This window comes from Pomacea canaliculata, linkage group LG4 (assembly GCF_003073045.1).
Source record: "Pomacea canaliculata isolate SZHN2017 linkage group LG4, ASM307304v1, whole genome shotgun sequence".
In the NCBI taxonomy this organism is placed as follows: domain Eukaryota; kingdom Metazoa; phylum Mollusca; class Gastropoda; order Architaenioglossa; family Ampullariidae; genus Pomacea; species Pomacea canaliculata.
Genome location: NC_037593.1, coordinates 1,179,243 through 1,200,848, shown reverse-complemented (window position 1 = coordinate 1,200,848; position 21,606 = coordinate 1,179,243). Strand labels below are relative to the sequence as shown.

The following is a 21,606-nucleotide window of genomic DNA, read 5'->3' as shown; positions in this document are numbered from 1 at the left end:
TATTATCAGCTTTATGATGAAGCATCTGTGTTTGTTTAAACTAAAATTATGAACTCTAAAATAAAAACACCCCATAGAAACAGAAAATATATTCTTTGATCTCTGTAGTATCTTTAAAAAACACAACGATCAGTCATATGCAAATACAAGTATAATTCTTTCGTTCTCACAGGCGGTCACTACAACTCTTCAGCTCCAAGCATGTATCCTTACAATCTTACAGTGCAAGACCCCACTGATACTCAGATTTATCTTCTTAACATGAAACCATATAGTAGTTGCTGTTTAGTATTAACACTGCAAAGGTGTGAAAGTAAGATGCATGCAGAAAACAAATCGCGATCTCCATTGTGAAGTCATAAGTCATAAGAACACTCATTCCTCACCAAGCAGCGTCAAATATGTCATGTCACATGGATCGTAATGTCAAACTATAGTGACTTCAGAAATGCAAATATTAAAAAAAAATGTTGGCAAGCTCCGATTAATTGTGTGTAATGCCATATATGTAGTACTCTCCCAGTCAAACCTTTCTCAAAACGACCATTTATTTGAGCAGTATGTATCTGATTATGGCCATTAAACATCTCACTCACACATATATACATAAATGCGTGTACTATGAATGGAGAAAACAGCTTTCTGTTACTTGCAGGTTCTGAACTTCTTGAAACTGTGCTTCAGCACCTGACCGATCAAACAGCACAGTCTTCCTGCACAGACTATCAAGATCCACACAGCTCTAACATCTAAATAAAGGTGTACCGTTCAAATTCATCTAAGCACATACTGCTGAAATTCTTTAAGTTCTTAATTGTAACCCTGACATTTGCCTGACAATAACACAAGATTTTGGTGTTTCTTCTAAGACCATAAGCTAAAAATAAAAATATTACACAGTATAGACAAAAGACATTTTGACATCAAGATGCTGATACAGAAATGCTTTAACGCTGATATAAAAAAGTGCTTCTATTACATCACTGTATCTGTAGCAATCCTCAAGTTTAGTTGCCTCTTATAAACAAATATCTCAAGAAACAACTAAAGTGCAGATATGTGCACTTGTAGCCTGTTTTATAAAGGTCACATGACTTGGTATATCTGCTCTCATTATACTTAAAAAGCAGTGTAATTAGAGAGGCAGAAAATGAAATAACAGTCAATAAACAAAGCTAATGGGTGTAGATGAAATAGAGAGGTGATTTGACTAGTGAAGTATGGTTCACTTTGTTACATGTTTCTGGATAACAATACAGTGAATGAATTTAAAGGTATGACTCATCAAAATCACAAGAAAGCAGTTCACTAACAAAATGATGGCAGTCTGTGTGGTATAAGCTGGGTGTTTCACTTCATTATGGTTACAAGTATGTGTGTAAAGTCCATCTCAATTCTAGCTAGACAGATCAATCAAATCAGTGGAGTCAGATTTTGTAAGCTGTTGTTGCCACATACTGGCATAGCGTCCATTTTGGGCTAGAAGCTCTTCATGCCTGGAAAGAAAGCATATGCTGATTATGTCTGCATTAAAATCTGAAACAATTTCATTTTAAATTTATTTGTAGTTCAAGCATTCTATCATAAAGGAGTGCATTTTTACCATTATGACTGGCATATAACCAGGTGAGGTCTGAAAGAATATTTGTAAAACTGCTACCACCCAAAATATTACTTCTAATGCTATTTGCATGAACATTTTTCTTTTTTTTTTTTAGTAATGGAACCAAGCTGGCGTTCATCCCCTGAGAGCCTAATAGAGGCATTGTATAGAGGGGAAGTCTTCAGGCAGGTGTGGCTGTCTTAATTTGAATAAACTTTCAGATACTAATAGAGGAGGCTGGGGCAGAGACAGGGACTAAACATCAGCCCTAAAGTATATATATTCCAACAAATTCTATTCTCAATGACAATGCAGCACAGACATACCCTTCTGAGTTTAGGGGAAAGAATTATGGGTTCATTCTAATCATATACTTTGGAACAGTAACCTTAAGAAAATAACTTTCCAAAACTCACGTGCCACGTTCAATTATCTCCCCTTCCTGGAGAACAAGGATCTGATCGGCATGAATGATTGTGGACAAACGATGAGCAATGATGATTGTGGTGCGATTCTGGCACATGCGTGTCAGTGATGCCTGAATGTTTCGCTCTGTTGTAGTGTCTAGTGCTGATGTTGCCTGTAAGATTCATAAAGACATTGTTCAATATATGTATAACAAAATTGTAATAGTGTATTGCAGCTTCATTTTTAAATCAGCTGCTAACTGAATTAGTATAGTGTGATGAATTTGTCTCAGTCTTGTCAATAATCGATGGTTTTGCACAATAAAACATCCTTCACTGTACGAGGGCCTGCATGTATATGCACAGATAAAAAGCTGCTACATTTGTATATCTGTCAGTAAAGTTCCCTGATCAACTTTATAAACAATGACAAAGTCCACTGATAGACTTGGTAAAAGTTGTCATAAAACAGGTGCATAACCTCATCCAGTAGAATAATGGCTGGAGCCTTCAGAAGTGTCCGTGCAATAGCAACACGCTGCTTTTCTCCTCCGCTAAGCTTGAGTCCACGCTCTCCAACCACAGTGTCGTACTCTGAAAGAAGACAATGTGCATAAACAGTATGCAAGGGTATTTGGTTGAAAGCTTTTCTGTGCTTATCATACTAATCATATATAATGTGTATTTATGATCTTGCCATATCATACAATTTTCTGTGCTGTACATCAGTTAAATATAATTATATTAATGTGTACTTCACAGCACATTTTGTGTCTGCTATTGCCCTGTGCACACTACAGACCTGCCCTTGTGATGGAGTACATTTGCCTTTGTTACAAAGTGCTGATTGACTACACATTCGCCTTTGTTACACTGTTCTTAGTACACATCTAACAATGTACTTGTTGATTACACACCTGCTCTTGTTACAGGTTACTTACTGTCTGGAAAGGTTATGATGCGTTCATGCATTTCAGCTCCTCTGGCTGAATCCCAGATTTCTGATTCTGTTGCAGATGTTTTACCATAGCTTATGTTGTACCTTTAGAAACATTGTCATTTGAAAGTAATTAAGTTCAAAATAAAGTTTAATTTTTAATCTATCACAGTAAAGAAGTCAGTTTTACAGAGAAACAAAACAACAAAAAAATTTCTTCAGAAGTTTCCAAAATTGTTGTTGTTCAATGTAAATTGGACAATGTGATTGTATAAAGCTCATATTAAAAATCTAATGTCTGTGGAGTATGTATTCTAGATGAAGAAAACTTTGCGTAGCTAGGATCCTTGCAGAAAAGGCTGCTAATGTCTTTGGGCTCTCACGGCATCACTGCTGCTATGGGAAGCACAGATCATCCCTGGTACTATTGCTGTTGAAGGGAAGAGTCTGCTGGGTGTCATTACAATGGTCTTGAGAACAGTGTGGCATCTCAACCATTGTTCTATGCCCAAAGAGAGAATGAGAATATTCTTGCATCCTCCTTTTTACTGAGGATGCTCTGAATACCATGTCCCAGCATCTAAAACCAACTTCTGCCTTTTTTCATGTCATGTTTCACTGCCTATAGTTATTATAAGTCTGGTGGCACCAAGTGTCTGTCCATGTAACTATAATAGCTATGATATAGTAACTATAATAGCTGTAATATGATAACAATAACTATAATGCTGACCTTATGTCTCTGTTGAAAAGAACAGTGTCCTGGGGAACAACTCCAATGTTGCTACGGAGCGATTCTTGTGTAACCTGAAAAATTGAATGCCCTTCTACAGAGTTTTTCATGTTGAAAATATTCAATGTATTGAAAATTCTGAAAGAACTGAAAGGATGAAAAAAATTAATGCTTTACTGAGAATATTTTCAAGTTGGAACCTGAAATATTAAGAAATCTATGAATATTTTCATGCTGGCAATCATAGACATCTATATATATCAGGGGTCTCAAACACGCGGCCCGCATGTGGCCCGCAAAACATTTTTGTGCGGCCCGCGGCCAAGTCCGCGGTGTATATGTATGTTGATTAATGGTAATAAACTACACTAAATGTAATTAATAAATATAAAAACTTTATTTTCGCATTTAACTGCAGTGACAGTAGTGTTCGTAAAATTTAATGAAAAGACATTTTCTTTTCATGGTGCGGCCCGCTGACTGGCTCTTACTTTCCACTGCGGCCCACATGCTAATATGAGTTTGAGAAACCTGATATATATATATATGAATTATGTTTACTTCTGGATGATGACTAGCTTTACACACACACATATATACACATGTACAAATATATCAAAAGTGAACTAAGTGCTTGAGACTTCTAATAAAGGTAGATGACTGGATATACAGAACATAATGTTCATAATAAGATAGAAGATGAGGATACATAAGCACTCAAGAGATCAAGCTACATAACAAATGAGAGAGCTTTATGATCTCAGAAGAAAAGGTGTACACTGTGTTCAAGAAAGGCATTATACCTGTGCCACATTCTGGTCATCAATTTTAATCTCACCACTGGTCACATCATAAAAGCGAAACACAAGACGAACTATTGTACTTTTTCCACTCCCTGTGTGTCCAACCTGCTCAACAAAATATATCAGACTACACAAATACATCATTTAAAATGTTTTGGTTCATTTTTAAAGATCATGTTGTGTAATCATGGGTTATACTTACATCTAGAATTTAAGAACAGTTGCAGTAGCAGTATAGTTACTATACTGACCATGAGGTCCAATTATGTAGATTACATTATTTGAATTTTCTGGTAGCTTTACAGACTACTGTAAGTTTTTGTTGTTGTTGACTATGTAGTATGCATTTTCTGAAATTGATTTTATTCTTCATTAGTGCTGTTGTTTATTCTTTTATAGTTCATATGTTATTTGTTTCTTTTCCTATCCTTTGTATGCTCCTTAGGAGTGTCCGTATGTGCTTTATAAATTTTGCATTTATTATTAGTATAATTGTAAGTGTCAACATTTGTATAAAAGAAACATTCACTGAAGAAAGCTCACCAGTGCAAGAGTCTGTCCAGGCTGAACTGTAAAGGATATATTTTTCAATATGGGTCGACTGAAATACAAAAAAAACCAAAAAAACCACCTTTCAAAACATTTCAGCTTTTGACATTGACTTGTAGTTATCATAGCCATATAGAAATGATATTCTCTGAATATAGTGCTATCTGTGAAATACAAGTGTTTTAATATAGGTTGGCCACAAGGAAATACTTATTGATGCATACAATCCAACAGCAAAATAAAGCAAAGTGCAGTGATTTGTGTGTTTGTGCGTGCATGTGAGAAAAAGTGTATGTGAGTGTTCATGCTATGTAAATCCATGCCATATTGTTTCAATCCTTTCAATATTTTAAATAATATTCCTTGCATTATATTATTGAATTATTATTTGGAATGCTTATACAAATTTCCTTACACTGGAGATTCTACATGCTTTTCAATCTCTTTCAGAAATACCTACTGTAATTGGTTAACCCTGACTGTTACCTTCTCTCTACTTTCATGTTCCTGATGATGTTCACTGTGCATGTATGTTTGCCTGATTGTGATGTCATGGGCATCACTATCTACTGTTCCGTTGTCTTGTAAAGTGCATTGACCTTACTTCTGGGTAGGGAAATGTGCGATATAAATCCTATTATTATTATTAAATCATTCTTGCACTTCACATATGTGGAACCACATATGGGCACACATACCTTGGTTCATATGAAAAACACACATTGTGAAATTCAATCTTTCCTTGGGACAGGACAAGGTCCTTTGCACCTGGGACATCTTTTACCTGTAAGCCAAAACATGGTTTATTTCTGTAGCTTGAAAAAAATTTGTTCTTAAATGATAACCTTCCTAACTGCCTGCTCTTGAAGAAGTGTCCTGAATAACCTTCCCTCCAACAACCACCTTCTTAGATTACCTGCTCCTGATGAAGTGGCCTGCATAACTTTCACACAGAAATCTCCCTTAAGCTTTAATTTATTTACAACGTGCTTTCAAGGACAGCAACTATCACAAAGCCCATTCACTACATTGTGTCATACTGTTTATTATAAGGACACCTTATATTTATTATTACAGGTCGTTGTCTAGATTTTTTTTTAATCAGCCCACTGGTTCAAGTTTTCTCCTGTTTTATTGTTGTTATGTAAACTACTCTTCAGCTTATCTGCCAAAGAAGTATCCCTGAGCATAATCTTTAAATGGTCTCTGCAAGTGATGGTAGAGAGTTTACTCATTACTTTTAATTGTTTACAACATAAATGATATTAGATAGTTACTTTATCTTTGACACATGTAGTTCTGAGTCTCACAATGGTCACACTGACTTGTCTTCCTGGATGTGACTGTATTTAATGTGTCAACTGTTAAAAGTGTCTCTGACACAAGCATCCCTTGGTTTGAGACTATTGACATGTAACTTGACTCAGAGTAAACTGGTAAGCTACAAAGGCATTGCACAATAGGTATAACACAATATAAGCAGACACAAATGCTCACAGTTTTGCAATGCAGGCACACATGCAAACAGCTTGGAAATAATTACAGCTGAGAGATTTCCTTCTCCTCACTAAATGCATGCTACTTACTTCTGGCTCAATATCAAGAAGATCGAACATATTTTCCATGTCTGTGAAACTTTGCTGCATCTGTCTATTTACAAAATAAAAAAAGGCGAGCATTAAATAACTAAGGTAAAGTAAAAAGCATGAAAGAAAATTGCCAGAAAAATAAGTTTAGTTAGACAGAAAAAAAAAGGAAATAGAAAGACCAAATAAAATGTCAGTTTATCGTATAAATGAAAAAAGTGTGAAGGTCTGTGTGTGCGTGTGTGGTTCTGGTTGTGAATTATGCAAAAATAGACAGTTTCTCCAATTCTCACCAAATGTAGAAGAAATAATCTTTTCATCTATTTGGCAGGTCATAGACTTTGTTTGGTTCAGGTATGTTCCTCTGAGTCATGTTTATTTCAATGTTTATTTTTTTTTTATTTGATACTGGTGGCTCCAAATAAAAGTATACCACACATAAGACATTTTGACAACATCATAATTTGAGAGAGGATTCTATGACAGTAAAAAGAGAGAAAGAGTTGGCAGCAAACAGATGAGGGAAGAGACAGAATCCCAGAAAGCAAATGAGAGAGAAGAGAAAGAAAGAGTCATTTGCACCACTATATGATTTATTTCCCCCTCTCTTAAAAAGGTCACGTTTTATTTGCCAGACATGTCATATAGGACATCAAGAGTACAAGTGTTTCACTACTTTGCTACACTGATGTTGCATTTGAATAAGATTGACTCAAAAAATTTGATAGATTGAAAGCTGAAATAAAATTACAGCTGGAAGAGTCAGTAGAATAAAGATAATCCAGGTGAAGTGGAGTACCCTGGCTTGTTAGCTATAATAACGGGAAATTTAACAGGAAAATTGTGCATTGTATAAATAATAAATAAATAAATGCACCAAAAAGACATAAACAAGAAAACTATTTTTAATTGTAAACAAGCAATTATCTAGAAACTTAAGTATGTCAGTTTGTTGTCCTGAACTCAGTGATAACTAGTTGTCCTCACATATCCCTGAACTCAGTGATAACTAGTTGTCTTCATATATACCTGTAGTAGGCACCTAGGGTGCTCAATGGTCCAAACAGCTGGGACAGGTAAGAGCCAAACAGGACATAGTCACCAACAGTGAGGTGAAGAGTTCCAACACCACTGACCACGGCCCAGGCACAAAGCATGAAGCCAGCAATATAGCCAGATGTAGTCACAACATTCTGGCAGGCCTGCCACACTGTCACCATCACTTGTGATGTCCATTCTGCTTTCTGAAAAAAATGTAGAAAACGCTATATTATAACTACTTAAACTATCTTACAACAGCTTTTTCAAATACAATAATTATTTTGATTTTGGATGACATTAAATATGACAAATAACTTCAGTGCCTTAATTATTCAAGAACTTTTTTTGCCACATAGCCCAGATAAAGCCCAAGTTAAGGTATAAATTAGTTTTGTGACCTTTAGTCTTGTGAACACGAGGGTGTTACCAATGAGCCAAACATCCATGTTAACCATCTATCAGAGAAATATTAAAATAAACAGTGTTTATCAGCTCACAGTTTAACTGAAATAAAATATTATTTGCCTACGGAGAGCAAATTTTACAAAGGTTTACAAATACAATAAAGTTCAGTTAGATTTTATGACTGACCTAACTCTTATGTTTATGGGTTGGTTGGCTGAGTAGGGAAAATGCCTCTGGGGACCGAGATGTGGGATTCTAGGGGAAGGGGAGGAAAGGTCACAGAGTTCAGTCATTATTAGTGGTGAATATCGCAGCTGGTAGCCATCTAATTCTTGCCAGTTTTACTCTTACTCTTGAACCCTGGAGGACCACCAAATCTCTAGTGTAGCATGCTTACACTGGAGGTAGAATCTTGCTATTGCTGTTTTCTAGTGTGGTATTTGTGTTAATTGTACTCGTTTCAACTCATACATTTAATTATCCAATGTTTATTTTTTTAATTATATGTGTTTATAAGTGCACTTCTTTAATTATTGGTTGCTCCCATCAAACTTATTGTAAATTATTCAGTTTGTAAATTTTTATGTTAAGACATGTATTTTGATGTCTGAAAACAAAAACCTGTACAGCTCTTTAAATAATCTTTAAATAATCACTCAGATAAAGAAGGCGTTTATCAAAAACAATAATCTGCACTTACCTGATATGCCACGATGTTTTCCTGATATTTGTTTATCTCAAACTTGGTCGCTCCATAGTATTTCACCTTCACAATAAAGCAGAGTATAAAAGAGTTAAGAAGTGGTAAAAGGGAGATAATACATGCAACTAAAATTTCTGGACCAGATTTTTCCCCCTTAAACACTTTTCACATGACAATGAATGCCCTGTTTATTTTTTTGATCACAGTATATAACAATTTACATCATTATTAAATCTATAATATCTATAGCCCAATGAAGGGTTGTTACAAATCTAACACTTAGTGTACATGCACATTCAGTGGCAATTGTACAGTATATATACATATTTTGGACAAGCTTACATTCTAGTGGACATTTGCAACTATTCATCTTACCGTTTCAAAGTTGAGGAGTGAGTCCACTGCCCTGGCATTGGTTTCATTGTCCAGTCTGTTCATTTCTCTTCTAAACTTTGTTCGGTATTCCATCATATTGAAGGTCAGAACTGTCACCAAAATTAAGCAGGAAACAGCAGAAAATGAAACTATTACCAAAACATTTCAGACATCATCATACAGACAGTTTAAATACTTGTGTTTAAAATATTGAAATAACAAAATAGGTACAAACCTGTTGACTTTTGTTTGCTTGAACTGTGATTCTCTGTTTGCTGAGAACTAAATGCATATTTACCTAACTTACTAATTGTATTGCCAGACTAACGTCACTTGCCCCCAAAAAGGAAAAAAAGCAAAACTGTTCTACAAGTGCTGGCTTTTCCCTTGCCACAATGTGTCATTAGTGTTGGGAGTGCAAATATTCTTCATTATATATTACTATTAGTACTAACAAGTGGCGTTAGTGCAAGCTTCTCCTTTCATTGTCACCACCTCCTCTCATCATGCTCTTAGTGGTATATATTTCAACTACTCTTGCAGGATTATCCTATGTTATGTGTAAGTGAAGCTACTTATTCATAGTTTGTGTCAAAAATCCACATTTTATTGCAACAATAGGAAGGCTTTTAAAAATACAACTACAGGTTTTTAAAATATAATCATGCTTAAAAACAAAATGAAGCTTTTCTTACAATGAAAATAGCAAAGAAGATTCATACCTACAAAAAGTGTGGCACAAAACAAGACAATGAGGCCAAACAAATAGCTGAATGCAGTCACAAAGTAAACAATGGCTATTATGACATCTGCCACTGTTGGAAGGATTGAGAAGAGGGTCAGTCTGTAAAAAAACAATCCAACAATCTTAATAACCCAAGCAATCAGTATATAATCAGGAATAATGCCGTCTAGGGAAATTATAAAATATTTATAGTCATAAGCCAGTCAAGTGTTAGGAATATAAAAGACAGATGTTACTCAACATTAGAAATACATAGTGCATCCTGCTTACAAGCATGCTGTTAGACCAGAACATTAATACAGCCAAAGCATGCTCCTATCCGAAGCTTGATATATCAGATGGAAGTCAGACGGTTGATTCACTGCATGCTTACAAACTGCATGATCATGACTAAGATGGATATAAGCCATGAACACTGTACCCAACACCATATGTAGAAGTTTATGTCTGGTTCATAACTATACTCTCTAGTAAACTGTGTGGTTATAACTGAGATGTAAGTACTTTTCCAATTTTATACTGCTATCTTAACAAAATAAAAAAATCTTAACAAAAATTTGGAAAAAGAAACTTTGATACTTATAAAAATATACAAAAACCTCAAACTTTTCCTTAATATCTTATTTTCATCATGACAACCAATGCCAGTCACATGCTCCTTACGTCAATAGACTGTTCATGCTACTGGTGCCCCGGTCAACTATCCGTAGGACTGCTCCAGTCTTTCGCGACAAGTGCCATCGTAAAGAAAGCCTGAGAAAGAACAAGGCAGAGATTTTAAAGGTACTATGGAATGAAACTTTTGTACAAAACAATTTAACTGAAACAGGTTTTAACAGTAACATAAAAAGTTTGCATAGCCCTTTTATATGAGTGTATTCATTATATTACTAAAGAAGCAAATAGTTTAAGTAAAAAACAGCACACAAATTAAAAAAAAATTAAAATGAATAAACTGCAAACACAATAAAAGCTAGGTGAGTCTATAGCAATATAGTAATATGCAGCTCTTCACCTGATGGAATTATTAGAAGTTAGTCAAAAGTAATTGTTTTATATGCCCATAAAAATTAAATAGATAGGTATCTATTGTCATACATATTGTCATAGGCTACAAAGTACGAAGAAAACCACTGAAGCTACAACCTATGCAAGTGAGTAAAGACTTCCACCTCCATACGTCTGCTACAGTACTGGGTGACAGCTAGCCAAATCTGAGACTGCATCTGGCCCAAGACTCCTCCACCTTGTCCTGCAAAAGAAAGTACGGACTGTGAGAAAGTGATGTTGCTTTACAGATTTTTATTGGATGCCGGAAAACACTGTATTCACTTGATACCAACAACAAATTAGACAGCAGCCAAGAATTTTTAAATGGTGACTGTATGTACCAAAAAGGCTACTGAGTTACTTTTGCGCACATAATTAGCTGTCTTGTTTTGATGTGTGTCTGCTATTAGAGTTTTTGCTGCAGTTTCAAACTTTTTCCCTCTTGATCCAGATTTTAAATAATTGTCAAGATGGGGTTAGAGCAACGCCTTAAAAGTTACAAATTGGTTCTCAGAAAATCTCAGTATTATAAACATATAAGTGATAACTTTGTACAAGATTACCACCAGCTCCTCGGAGAAAGAGAAGTGAACAGTAGATGAGGATGATGTCCCAACGATATGTTAGGGTTCCAGATCCTGTGAGACTGTTAACTGGAACAAACAACAGGCAAATATCATGGAATAAGAGATTTCTGTCACATGTATTCATCTATAAGAAAACAAGAGTCTGAATATAAAGACTAAATGTAAACACCCCCATAGCAGGCACAGGGACAGTAATTATGAGTGGATCACTGTGTCTAGACTAATTTCATGTTCGCGTTAAGAGTGTGTCTGATTAAAAAAAAATGTTCCCTTTTGATATTACAGTGCCCTCAATACACTCAGTCAATAGTTTGACAGAAAAGACTAAAGCTTTATAGATGTTTGAGATAAAGTCTGTCTGAAGAACAGGGAGTATTTTGGCTGCGGACATGTGCATAGAGAGACTGTGTGACAAAGCAAGAAGTTATGGAATATTCTAGGATAGCTTGCACTATCTATTTATTTTGACCATTGGAAAAGTTTTGCACTTTTGTGCTAATCGCTTGTGGGAAGAGAAAACTGTACATTCTCAGAAATGTGAATATTATTGATTTTGTGTTTGCTGAATATTTCTAATGGACTCTTTGGATTGTAAATTATTTCTCTTGCTATATAAATACAGTTAGTATTGAGGCAGAGATGAAGGTGTGATTGAACAAGAGACTTGCATTCACCCAGCCCACAGAAAGGACTGACTCGAGGGTTGACCTATGCATCATGTTGTGACAAGGACGCCAACCCCAAGAAGCATTATCTTGGTAAGATAATTCAAAGGAAATTGTATATAAAGGTTATTGGTTGTTGTCATTTTTGTTTGCTGTATGTATTAGAGTAGACAGAATCGGCAGAGGCAGATGTAGTTGTCTTTGTGAAAGAATATGCAAATGTCCATCTGCTTGCGTGATTATTACGAGGTGCAGATGAGTATAGCGACAATGATTAGTTAATGTGAAAAAACAAGAATTGCATTATTCCACAATGGATTAAATAAATACAAAATTGTTAAAAGTTCTTTCAATCTTTTGCTAAAATCCCTACTGTCTGAAAAAAAGCAACAAACCTATGTCCCTGTTGTAAAGGGGAACATAGAGGTTGACTATTCGGCCACAGACCAGCAGGCCAAGACAAATAACAACAATTGTCTGCAGAAATAGGCTTCCCTTTGGCCAAACTAAGGGTATCATGAGTTTGATCTTGTGTCCAATGTTGGCCCATGTTGATTTGGTGTCTGTGTTATCTATCTTGCCGTCTCTCAGAACGCCTCGCCCTCTGTCTCCTGTGTTCTCCGTTCTTCTGGTGCCATTCTATAGATTATAGAAAACACATCATTTTTTTATTCAAATCAATGTCACACCAATTTTTGATGAAATATAGTCTGAGGCTGGAAATAAAGTACACTGCACAATAATGCTTAAAAAAAATGAAAACAGTAACAAATCAAATGACACCAGATGAAGTAAACTTAAAAATAGGTTCATAGCAGTTTTTGTAAACACTGTTAGAATGGAGTGAGGTATGAGTTCTAAAAATTTTGTACAGTTGTTCTCTAATGATGAATACATTTTCTGATAGATTTTTTGTTAATCATCTATTAAAATCTTTAAACCGTAAATCTTATTCAACTAATTTCTCCATTTTCTGCTTCCAGCAATCAATATATTTGATAAACTTCTCTGCTTTTAACAACCAAGCAGACTCAGCTAACCTTCACTACAGTCTGGTTTTCCTGATGGTTTGCTTCACCATTTTCCATGACGTTTGTGAGGATGTTAAACTGTTGCCCAAAAGCTGTTGATCTGCGTCTTTGGTATCTTGCTGTACTTATGATGCCAAGGACTAATAGCATCAAAAAAACTATGAAACGTAGAAGCCAGAGTCCAAATTGCACCCACTGGCTCGTTCTGAAGTAGAAACAAAAGGTACTCAGTCATGTCAAATTTTCAGCTGTTTTAATCAAAATTGAAAATATAAGATCAACATCATAACACATTCCTTGTCATATGGCCTTTCTGCCTAACAACAAGCCTATGTAATTATCTGATACAACTGGCCATAATAAATGGTGGAATGTAATTAAAATATTGTAGAGAAATATATCCCAATATTAACTTTCAAACAAAATGTAAAGGTGTTATCAAGTGTAAGGTTCTGTTCAGAATTTCACATAATATTAGAAACATTATTTTACAGTGTACAAATGCACGTTTATTCACACATAGAAATTTCTTTTTTGTATCTGCTATTTTATTCAGAGAAATTATACTACAATCTAAAAGTTACTCTTACTATTATTAAGTTATACCTGTAATAATGTTGCTGATGATTATGAAAAAACAAAAATGACTCACTTGCTCAATTGCCACCACCACTGTGGACTCCACCAAGAAGCCAAAGCCAGACTTCCCTGGATTAGACCCACAGACCAGAAGAGGAAGAGAGGAACGCTTTTACATCTGTCAGGGAGTTGTTCAAGGATGTTGTTCTTCTCCAGTCTCAGTAAGCACAGTGAAAACACATAAGCTATGATGAGTATCAGTGTTGCCAGTACTCGGTAACCACTCAGACCTCCTGCCTCGAAGTAGAGATCGTGGAGGATCATCTCTATAATAACCTCCACAATCAGTATCACTGTCAAAGCTGTCTGCATGTTATAAAGTGCTGCCTTCTCTTTACGGGCCTCGGGACTCAGTGACATGCCCCGGTGCCAGAAAACAGCACATCGCGATGAACCAAAACATACGACAACAAGAAATATCACAATGGCAGACACCGAGTCAAAAAAGCAGCGGTTGATACCATTCTCCACCCATACTTGTGTCCATTCTGTTCCATTTGGACAAAACATTGCTGCCAAAGAAGCTTTTGCAGTTATTTTCTTGAGAAGTCTGCAAAACAAAAATGAAAACAGATGATGACATTTTGACGTTCCTCATCCTACAAAATAACCTTTTTAGAGGTAAAGGTTTTTAATGCATTATCATATTGCAGCTCTACTTTATGGCCTGTTGTGTTTATTAGTTTTCCTGTTGAACCAACAGTCAAATAAGTTTATTATAGTAACCTCACATCTTAATGTTATTCTAAAATACTGTTGGAGACATGCAATTTCTTCACAGATGAATAGTTTCCAATCCCTCATTGATTGAGATCTTCACAAAATAATTGTATCCAATCAGAATCCTGATGCCTGGATTGTTGATCTTGACCTGCACAGTGACATTTGCAGGCATTTCTCTTGAGAATGGAAGCAGAGCATTCACTGAGATTTTGGGAAATAGCATCTTGCATCCAGCTTTTCCAATTACTGGAACACAATTTTGCACCCACTATAGTCCTTTAACTTACAGAAGTTGCTTTGCATAGGATTGTAAGAAAAGTATGTGCAAGTGCTGGGATATTTTTTTTTATATTCCATTTCTTTATGTAAAATAAGCAGCTGCAGATGTCGCTTCAGAATCGTTTTCCTGCAGTTAGCTTCCTTGGCATTATTTCGGTTGCTTCCAGCTGGAAAATTTTGAATTTTCTAGACCTCATCACTTCCTTTTGAAAATGGTGAAACAGAAATGTGATGTGTTGTTTTGATTCTCTTACATTTTATTTTGCAATGCTTTTCATGAGCAAATGAACTTGCTGAAGGAGAATCTGACAATGAGGATTATACTCCTTTAGATTCAAATTATGCTTCAGATATACATCTTTATTGTCTGTGTTCATAACAGAGAAAGTAGCTCCTTCCAGTAATAAACTATAAAGAAAAAGTCAACCTAAATCACCCATACCTTTACACTCAGCGAGGATTGTATGAACTTGAAAATAGTAGACAATGGAAAGGGTGTCAAATGAGTGTATGTAACACTTTCTGTGTCTTTGTATTCCTTCTACATTATCCTAGATGTTTATTTAACATTTTAATTGGATTATTGACAAGATTTGTGGGGAGATAATCATAGTGTGGTATCTACTTTATTACTTTTTATTTTGATCCAAGTTTCTTACTTCCCTTGATGTGTGACCAGGGGAAACATTTTTGTGTAAGAAAATTTGAATTCTTTTAAGTATTAAAACAAAAACAAAACCTATTGTTGTGCAGCATCATTTTTCACTGTTTTATAAAAAAATAATTATGGGGTAGTTACCAACATTGAAAGCTATAAAAATAAATTTAAGACATTCTACAATATCATTGAGCATTTTTATACATATCAGAATTTTGCCTGCTAAAAATGTTTACATTCATTGTGTATCAATAGAGAGTGAATACGTGCCAATAAATTTACTGAAAGGATAAAATCTGTTAAAATGGTTTTCATGTAACTGAGCTTTATTTGACTTTATTATAGTTTCATCTGATGCTTATAAAAAAGTACTCTATTGCAAACTTGCTAGTAATTAAAACATCTCATGTGCTTTATAAAACGTTTCAGAATGTGAAATGAGATTATTTAGATATTCACAGAGAAATCGCTCTCTTTCACAAACACACACAACGGGCAGCCAGGGGTAGCATTTGAGCGAGTATAAAATAGCCATATAATATTTTATGCACTTACACTTTTTTAAATTGCTGTGAATAATGAGGAACAGCACATCACCTGTGTTTGAGATGAATATTTTCATTGCTGGTTATAATGTCTTTCTTTTCTCTGGGGTTAAATAAACTGCTGAGGCAACCATTGCATACATGGCGCAGTTGCCTCTGTTGTCTGACCAATCACCACTACATGTTCTGCTGTCATTCACAGCTTGGTAATTGTTAACTCCCAGCAAGACATTGATTCTACTCAAGAAGAAAATTTTGTGAAGGCAAAAATCAAAAGAGCTTTGTATGTTTCTTTCTTGACTCATTCATTTTCTGTGCAACAACATTCCATGAATGCATTATTATACATGTATATATTTCTAGCTTCAAATCGATATCCATGGAGATCTCTTATATACATATATTAGTAATTTGTGAGCCTTTATCGAACAGCTTGTTTTTTTTTACTGTACGTGTCTGGAAAGGGTTTAAACTCGCCGCAAGAGTCACGAAAAGTTGGTGCATGGTACCATGGTGAACACACGGTGCTGTACCATGACTGACAGTTGGTGGTACCGTGGTGAACACACGGTGCTGTACCATGACTGACAGTTGGTGGTACCGTGGTGAACACACGGTGCTGTACCATGACTGACGGTGATACCGTGGTGAACACCAGCGATACGTACCGCGGTAAACGAAAGCTCTGTTATCGTAAGGGATCAATCGTTAAAAGTACATTTTTGATGTACAGCTTCCTTCTTCATTGGAAAGGAGAAAAAAACATTTTACTTTTTAAAAATAATAGTTTAGCATTATAGACTTATAACTAATAGATGTGAAAGATAGGAGATAAAGATCAAGATAGATCGGTCCACGCGTTGTGACAGTAAACAAGCTTCTCCCTTCATGGAGGCAAGCCTTTCTCTCCTCCTCGCAAAGAGAGCTGGCTGTAGTTATACTGCTCACATTAATTTGGTTCGGGTTTGAACAGGACAAATAAATACGTTAACTAGCATATGAACATTATAGATTTGTGATTTTCTTGATCATATGTCTATCACCTGAGTGGGACAGATTATCTTTGAGCAATTATCAAAAGCATATTGATATCGCGCCATCCACTCATCATCACTTACCGACGGACGACAGAGTCGCTCGCTGTTTTCTGATCGTCTGCTTAGCTGCCAGACTTCATGTGACCGCTGTCTAACCGCCTCTGATGTCCCCCAACAGCTGGTGTTGTAGCAGCAATTGAGTTCCAGTCTGTGGAGAGTCCTCGCTGAATGCTGCAACACTCCAAAGAAGGAATTGCCGCAGCTCGATATATCCGTCACGTGTGGTGCTACCCAATCTCGGTCATGTCCTGCTACAGGTGAGGGAGGGAGCGGTAGCAGATATTGTGAAGACTTCAGAGGAACTTGGTGGTCCACCTCAAACAAATAGTATTCTTAGAGTGGTTTATCCAGGTTGGGCACTGACCCGTCTATGCGTGCATCTGGAGAAGTCTTTCTGTAGACCGTGCGTGTTGGAGGAGCAGGGGAGGTGCAATGCGATGAAGTTAGGATGAGAACTACAGCTACAGCGGTGTAGTGTGGTCAAGAGGACACGCTTTGGCATCTTGATACATGAAGAGTAGTCTATAAAGCGCCTTATCAGCACCGCTTGTTCGGCTGACACGATAAGTAGTCAGTTAAAAAAAAATGTATCTACTTTTCGACCTGAAGATGACAAACGTGACGTGGCGATTTTGTTGAATGGCATTGGAATATGGCTTTATGAATAGATCGACGCCGAACGAAAAACATTTAAAATGGTAGTTAAATCATTTTATATATTTTATTTTACATGATTATAGACAGTCTTTTTAGTGTGCAAGTAGGCAACTCAGCCGACATCAAGTGTCACCCGATGTTCTCGTGACTTCTTGTGACGATCGGGATTTTGTTGTAAACCTTAGCCTCCAATAACCACCCAGCTCCTGTCACCTGCCTAGATCGTCGCACTTTGTAACCATATCCAGGTCACTGGATACGGAAAGACGTCACATTGACTATGGCCACACAATTCATACATTGACTTGATGTAAGTCTAGATGAGACTGGTTTATATTTGCGTCGACATGTCAAGACACTGAATATAAGGCTACGTGCACTCCTGGGACGGACACCGGCACAAGTCACGACCACTGATAACCTCGTCATGACATCATCAGTATCACCTTTGAGAGGTTTCTAGAAGAATGAGATACCGCTGTCGATGAAAGGTTGACCTCCAGGATTGCGACCTGCATTGTGACCCTCATCCTTGTGACCTGCGTTGACCTGCAAGGTTATGGCAGTGTCTGTCAGTCGGGGGCTAGGTCTTGAGACCAAACCCTTCTCGTTCAGCCGGGCTATTCTTAATGAATTAATTGTGTTAATTGTCAGCGATGATTCTTGCTTGTAATTTTTGTTAACAGGATAAAATACACGCGCAGACGAGCGCTCATTCCGAGTTTATCAATCAATACATTTGGTTGTTGGATCACGTCATACAATTAGTCAGTTTCTTTCTTCCCCATGCACTTCATCGAACAAGCATATCGATGTTCATTTCTTGCTTTTCACCGAAGTTCTGCGGTCGATAGCCTGTCGCTGATCGATGATAAGGCCGCCGTGCCAGACAGGGAGGTCTAATGGGCGAATGGAGTTGGCCCCCAAGCCCGCCAGTCCACTTATTGTTTAGTGAGGCCTCAGGGCGTAATTATTTCTCCAGCTTTTATGAGAACAAGCAGATTCCAATGTTGTCCTCAACACCGCAACTCGCTTCCTCCATTGTCTTTATACCGCGCACGCGCAATGAAGCTCTTCCGGCGTCGCGCCGGGTGTGACGTACAGCCGGGGGTCTCGTCTGAAGACAGGCTTCGGCAGACGACAAAGATACACAAGTTCGAGTTCATATTATTATGGCGAAGGTTAAATTTGTCGACCATTGTTTTGTGCAGCTTCACTGCAAGTATCTTCTCAACCTCGTTGTTGTTATTTTTAACTTTGTGGACAGTCGTCACAGACCGGTCAAACAGTTGCACATCAACCCTAAATTGTTTGTAGATGAGACTACGGTCACACAATTCATACATTGACTTGATGTAGGTCTAGATGAGACTGGTTTATAGCCACACAATTCATACACTGACTTGATGTAAGTCTAGATGAGACTAGTCTACATCCAGCCACTCTGGGTTGCTTGAACTAGTCTGTAATTATACAATTTCCTCGTTTGCGAGGTTTTAGAGAGATGTACAGTGTACAACCAATCCATATTTATCACAAAAGAAGTTAAGCCTTATGTAGTTGCAGCTCAAGATGTCAGAGTAAACCCTGGACTCCCGAAAGCCAGCACAGGCCTTGGGACAGACGACCTTTCCAGGTCTCTGGCATTATCAATTAATTATAATGTTTTGTTATGTTTACAGCATATAACAGTGTGCTTATAAATTGTACCCGAGTGAAAGTCTGAAGACGCGCAGTATTTAGTGCTTTGTGACACTTGGAAGTATTTAGTTCTGTAGTGATACACTTTGTAACACCTGACAGGTGTGGAGTGGGTGACTTTTTTCAAACGTGGTCTGTCGTTAGTGTAAGGTGGGTTGGCTCCTTGTTAGACTTTAGAGCTGTCGTTAGGGCAAGTTCTGACCGGTTCTTATGGCCGGATGTCTCAGAATGAAATATTGATGTCGGCCAGCACCCGGTGCATGTGATCATTCAAGCACCTTACCCGCCGGACCGACCTGCGAGCCGTGGCGGCACAGGTCCCGTTTCTTTGATGTCTCCGCCGCCACCTTTGCTTGCCTTTGATGAAAATGCGAAACAGTCCCAGACCCTCAGCACCTCTGTCACAAGGAGTGACATGAAGAAAGAAATTTATGAATAGCACACGGCCAGACAGTTCCCTAATTATTGTCCATGACTCATGGAAAAGACAACTGAGGTAAACAGAAGAGTAGAGAGTGATGCTGATATGGTTATTTTCATGCAAGTCCCGAATGGCCATAATTATGTACCATACCTTCTCCGCCATGTTTATTCTTGTAAAGGCCATGCCGGACCTCCTGGTGGATGATGGCGACACTTTCTGGCATCTGGTGAAGCTTCAGCGACTTGGAGGTGGCGGTGATATGTCGTGAGAACATTTTCGTTGTTTATCTACGAATACTTGTATGGTTTATTCTACGCATTATTCCTCTCGATAGTCTAGTGTGATGAAAACACAGACCTCGTGTGGTCAGGGTTGTTCAGTAACAGTGAGGTAGGACAGCTCACCTTGCCTGTACTGTCATCGTACTCTGTCTGACTGATCTGTGGAACTAAGGCACGAGCATGACAAGCATCTGACAACACGACTCTGTGTGCAGCAAAGGGAAAGGTGGTAGAGGAGGTATTTGTAACGGACTGGCTGACTGCTGAACACTGCACGTGGTGTGGCTACTGTTGGTCTGTGTCTTGATTATGTTTATCAACGCTTTACTAATTAGGTGCAATGAGTGCGTGTCCACTGATGCGTGACGCCAGCACGCTGCTCAATCACCTGTGAACTGTTCAGGTGTGTAATCATCAAGCAGGGACACGCTTCAGAAGTGGCAATAGCATCACTCACGGTCATTGCCCACCTGCCAGCTCCTACTCGCAACATTTCGTTGACAACTTGCAAACTGTCGACAGCTCACCCAATGTCTTGAAGGAAATATATACATGTGTGTGTGTGCGTGCGCGCGTGCATACGTGTGTGTGCATGTGTGTGTATGTGTGTGTATGTGTGTTCGTGTGTGTGTGTGTGGTGAGGTTCAGGGAAATACAATCAAACATACAACGCAAGCCAGACATTATTTTGTTGTCAGTTTATTTTTGTGGTCTATTTCAACAGGTAACAAAGACATGGAGGTGTGACGAGACCAGAGTAAACTGTAAACATGCTCTGAGGACAGCTGAGTGTTGTCCCCATGTCCACATGCGCCGAGAACAGGTGAAAATGACGACGGTCACGAATGAACCACGACCTCAACATGAGAACAACGGATCACAGGTGTCACAAGCGAGTCACAAACTCCTGCTACACAAGGCTGGCGACAACACTAGTCTCATGAGCTTATTTCGTTGACTACACTAACGGCCGCGAAGCTACAAGTTAGCGAGCGAGTCTTGACAACTTTCTCACTACAGGTTGTCACAAAGTATTGTCACCTGCACAGCCATCGAGACTGTCCACCACGTCCTTGTCACGATAACATTACAAGAAATAAAGCTGGAGATGTCCACACACTTGGCACAGCGACATGTAGGGTGCTTGGCCCTAGTTGACCTGCGTGGCGCTACCTGTGTCTCCATACAGGTGAGGACTGCGGTGAGTAGTGTCCCCTCCCCGCTCTACAGCTCTTGTCATCCTCCTGTAGAGTCCATCCTCATCTCAGTTCTGTCTCTTAACTCACAGCCTTGACTGGCACACTTCACCTGTACCAGGTGTGTTACCTGAGTCACGTGCTCACTGTACCAATGGCCGCTGTCTCCACTACAATGTCAACTAT

General features: G+C 37.8%; 1 protein-coding gene across 4 annotated transcripts; it reads right to left on the bottom strand.

Annotated features, from left to right (window-relative positions):
- Positions 1 to 620: 620 nt before the first annotated feature.
- On the bottom strand, positions 621 to 18,222 carry LOC112561924 (ATP-binding cassette sub-family B member 6, mitochondrial-like). Of its 4 annotated transcripts, XM_025234788.1 has the most exons (21): positions 16,075 to 16,938; positions 13,873 to 14,409; positions 13,230 to 13,425; positions 12,585 to 12,828; positions 11,501 to 11,590; positions 11,034 to 11,139; positions 10,551 to 10,640; positions 9,865 to 9,986; positions 9,143 to 9,252; positions 8,765 to 8,830; positions 7,648 to 7,862; positions 6,619 to 6,682; positions 5,731 to 5,816; positions 5,027 to 5,084; positions 4,484 to 4,588; positions 3,681 to 3,754; positions 2,952 to 3,052; positions 2,492 to 2,604; positions 2,020 to 2,183; positions 1,370 to 1,496; positions 621 to 939 (listed from the first exon to the last, which is right to left on the bottom strand). In XM_025234788.1, the coding sequence occupies exons 2-20, from the start codon at positions 14,367 to 14,369 to the stop codon at positions 1,397 to 1,399; spliced, it is 2,601 nt and encodes an 866-aa protein (XP_025090573.1). In that variant the 5' UTR covers positions 14,370 to 14,409; positions 16,075 to 16,938; the 3' UTR covers positions 621 to 939; positions 1,370 to 1,396. The 4 variants fall into 4 exon arrangements, with proteins under 4 accessions (XP_025090573.1, XP_025090571.1, XP_025090569.1 ...); XM_025234786.1 differs by lacking the exon at positions 16,075 to 16,938 and adding an exon at positions 17,183 to 18,222 and having other exon boundaries at positions 621 to 1,496; XM_025234784.1 differs by having other exon boundaries at positions 621 to 1,496.
- Positions 18,223 to 21,606: the final 3,384 nt, after the last annotated feature.